The 2339-nt window shown below is 41.1% G+C and overlaps 1 protein-coding gene across 1 annotated transcript; it reads right to left on the bottom strand.

The window, feature by feature from the left end:
- Positions 1-2: 2 nt before the first annotated feature.
- LOC119837689 (WASH complex subunit 3-like) lies at positions 3-672 on the bottom strand (the record flags this gene model as incomplete). The annotated part of the gene is made up of 1 exon (XM_038363420.1): positions 3-672. A coding segment is annotated over exon 1 (594 nt), but the record flags the coding sequence as incomplete, so codon positions are not given.
- Between the last annotated feature and the right edge of the window lie 1667 nt (positions 673-2339).

Below are 2339 nucleotides of genomic sequence, written 5' to 3'. Positions count from 1 at the left end.
TGTGGTGGTGGGGATGGGGGAGACGCTGGGGGAATCGGGGGAGGTGGGGGTGGCGCAGGCGGGAATAGGGCATTGCTGGTCAGTTTACTCCTTTTAGTTACACATAGGACTTGATCACACGTCGGTAATGTGGCTAAGACTTGGTCGATGCTGATGAGTGTTTCTCCACAGATTCCGTATTTTTCTTTAATGGCGTCTAATTGCGCTTTAAGCACATGGTTTTCCTTTGAGAGTTCAACGACGCGTTGTTCGAGGACCATGTCATTGAAGCGGCGTTTTTCCCGGGAACGCTTGGCGGCTTCATTGTTTCGCCGCCTGCGGTCCCAGTAGCCGTCGTCCTTTTTGCTGTCAGGAATGAATTCGCGTTGCTTGCGTTGCCCGAAGAATTCTTTCCTTTTGGAGAATTCAAAGGAGTTTCCGAATTCGTGGTGCTCAGCTGATCCGTTGGATGAAGGGGATTGGTCCATTGGGAAATGCGGTGACACAGAAAGGCGGGCCCGCGGTGGCGGTGGCACGCGCTGGGGGCTCGGTGCGGGGCCCAGGGCGGGGCCTCCGCCCAGCAGCTGCTGCTGGCTCAATATAAACTCGGCGACCATGTTTCGGCGGACGACGTTGGGTCCGCACGAATCTTCAATGTGGTTCTGTAACAAAAGAAATATTACGTTAGTGAAATCATTTGCAATTTTCTTTGCACATAATGCTTGCAAACATTCTGTCGCAAGTTCCCGCGTTACTTTACACGTGGATTTTGTGAAACTACGTTACGACATTCGTTTTTTTTCCCTCCCTTCATGTTATAACGCGTTAATAATGTTTCCTAACCTCTTGGCATATTACACGATGCATTTTGAGGTCGCACAGGATACTGTTACGAAAGCACTTCCATTAAAAGAAAATTGATTAAAATTTTTAATTAATTACCGAGTTTTACAATAGCACTATTAAACGGATACGACGCGAAATGAACAAATGCCATGCCCGCTAGCATGTGACCGATGTCGACTCAGTGCTTTATTAACGATATTTTAAAAATAATATTGATATTTAGCAATCAGCTCACGTTGACCGCGGCGTGGCCTGAAACGCCTGGCCAGCAATTTTATTATTTTAATAATCCCGCATTGATCGGACGGTGTCGATAACCTCTGCGCGACACCCTAATTTAATATCACTTACGTAAACCCGCCTATTTCTGAACGATATTGTTTAGCCAAATGTGCATCGACAGGAAGTGCAGCGAAAAATAGTTTAATTGCCTCGTTATCAACCGTTTATCGACAACAATGGGAGATTCTTTCCTAAGTGCCTATTGTGGTGAAACCATAAATTAGTCCATTTCTTTTTTCCGCGTCGTTTTAACGGAAAAAAGAGCAGAGTTGATCACGTTACAGCGCACGCGGCGGTGTGGGAGACAACGTGAGAGTCCTTTCTAAATCTGAAATTATGCTTTTCAAGAGCATTTTGCATGTAATTTTAACTATGCGGTGTCTGGGAACACGTGCCGCCGGCGATTATACGAGATTATTCACATTTTAAATCAATATGAAATTCGAAAAAGATCATTAGAGCTCCGCTAGAGATTTTTAAGATGTTTTGAGCGTTATCGCTGCATCTTGACGACTTTACATAACCATTTCCTATTCCGATTGGGGTTTTCATGTAAATGGAGTTTTGTGACGCGAAACTTTATATTATTTTAAGTGGATATGAAATTAAGAGAAATTTAACACTTACAAATTTGTTTTATCGACTACAGTTATGCTACAAACATGTGTTAGTTATATCCATGATAGTTGCACAAAGAGGCTATGTGAACTTGGCACCCGACTTAAAAAAAATTCACATTTTTTTGCTCCATTCGATAGATTTAGATATGTAGTCGTAAGTAGTGAAGATAATTTCGTAAGTAGTAGCACCAAAAAAAAATTATAAGGGTTGAAAAAAAAGTCATCCCCCGAAATTGCAAAAAAACTTTTTTTCCGGTGGTTTCTTATAGAAATGGGTTTGTAGTGGATTGTAGTGAAGTTCTTTTTGTTTGAAGTAAAACAGAAATTGAAAAAAAAAAATATTATAATTCAAGAGTATTTTTCCAAACCGCTCTTCCCTACACAAAACTAATTTGGAGGAGAATGCTATTACTACAAACGTTAAAAACGATAGATAAATGTACCTAGAGGTTTGTAGTGGATGAGTTTTCGTTTGTAGTAAGCTAGAAAATAAATTAGAGAGGTAAAATCGAAAATAATCGATTTTGGAGATTTCATCTCAAATACTTCCGGTAAGAGGATTTCCCGATTACTACAAACGTTAAAAACGATAGCTAAATGTACCTAGAGGTT

The sequence above is a fragment of the Zerene cesonia genome, chromosome 28, assembly GCF_012273895.1.
Source record: "Zerene cesonia ecotype Mississippi chromosome 28, Zerene_cesonia_1.1, whole genome shotgun sequence".
Classification (NCBI taxonomy): Eukaryota; Metazoa; Arthropoda; class Insecta; order Lepidoptera; family Pieridae; genus Zerene; species Zerene cesonia.
Note: the sequence above shows the minus strand (reverse complement) of the source record. Positions and strands in the feature narration are given on the sequence as shown.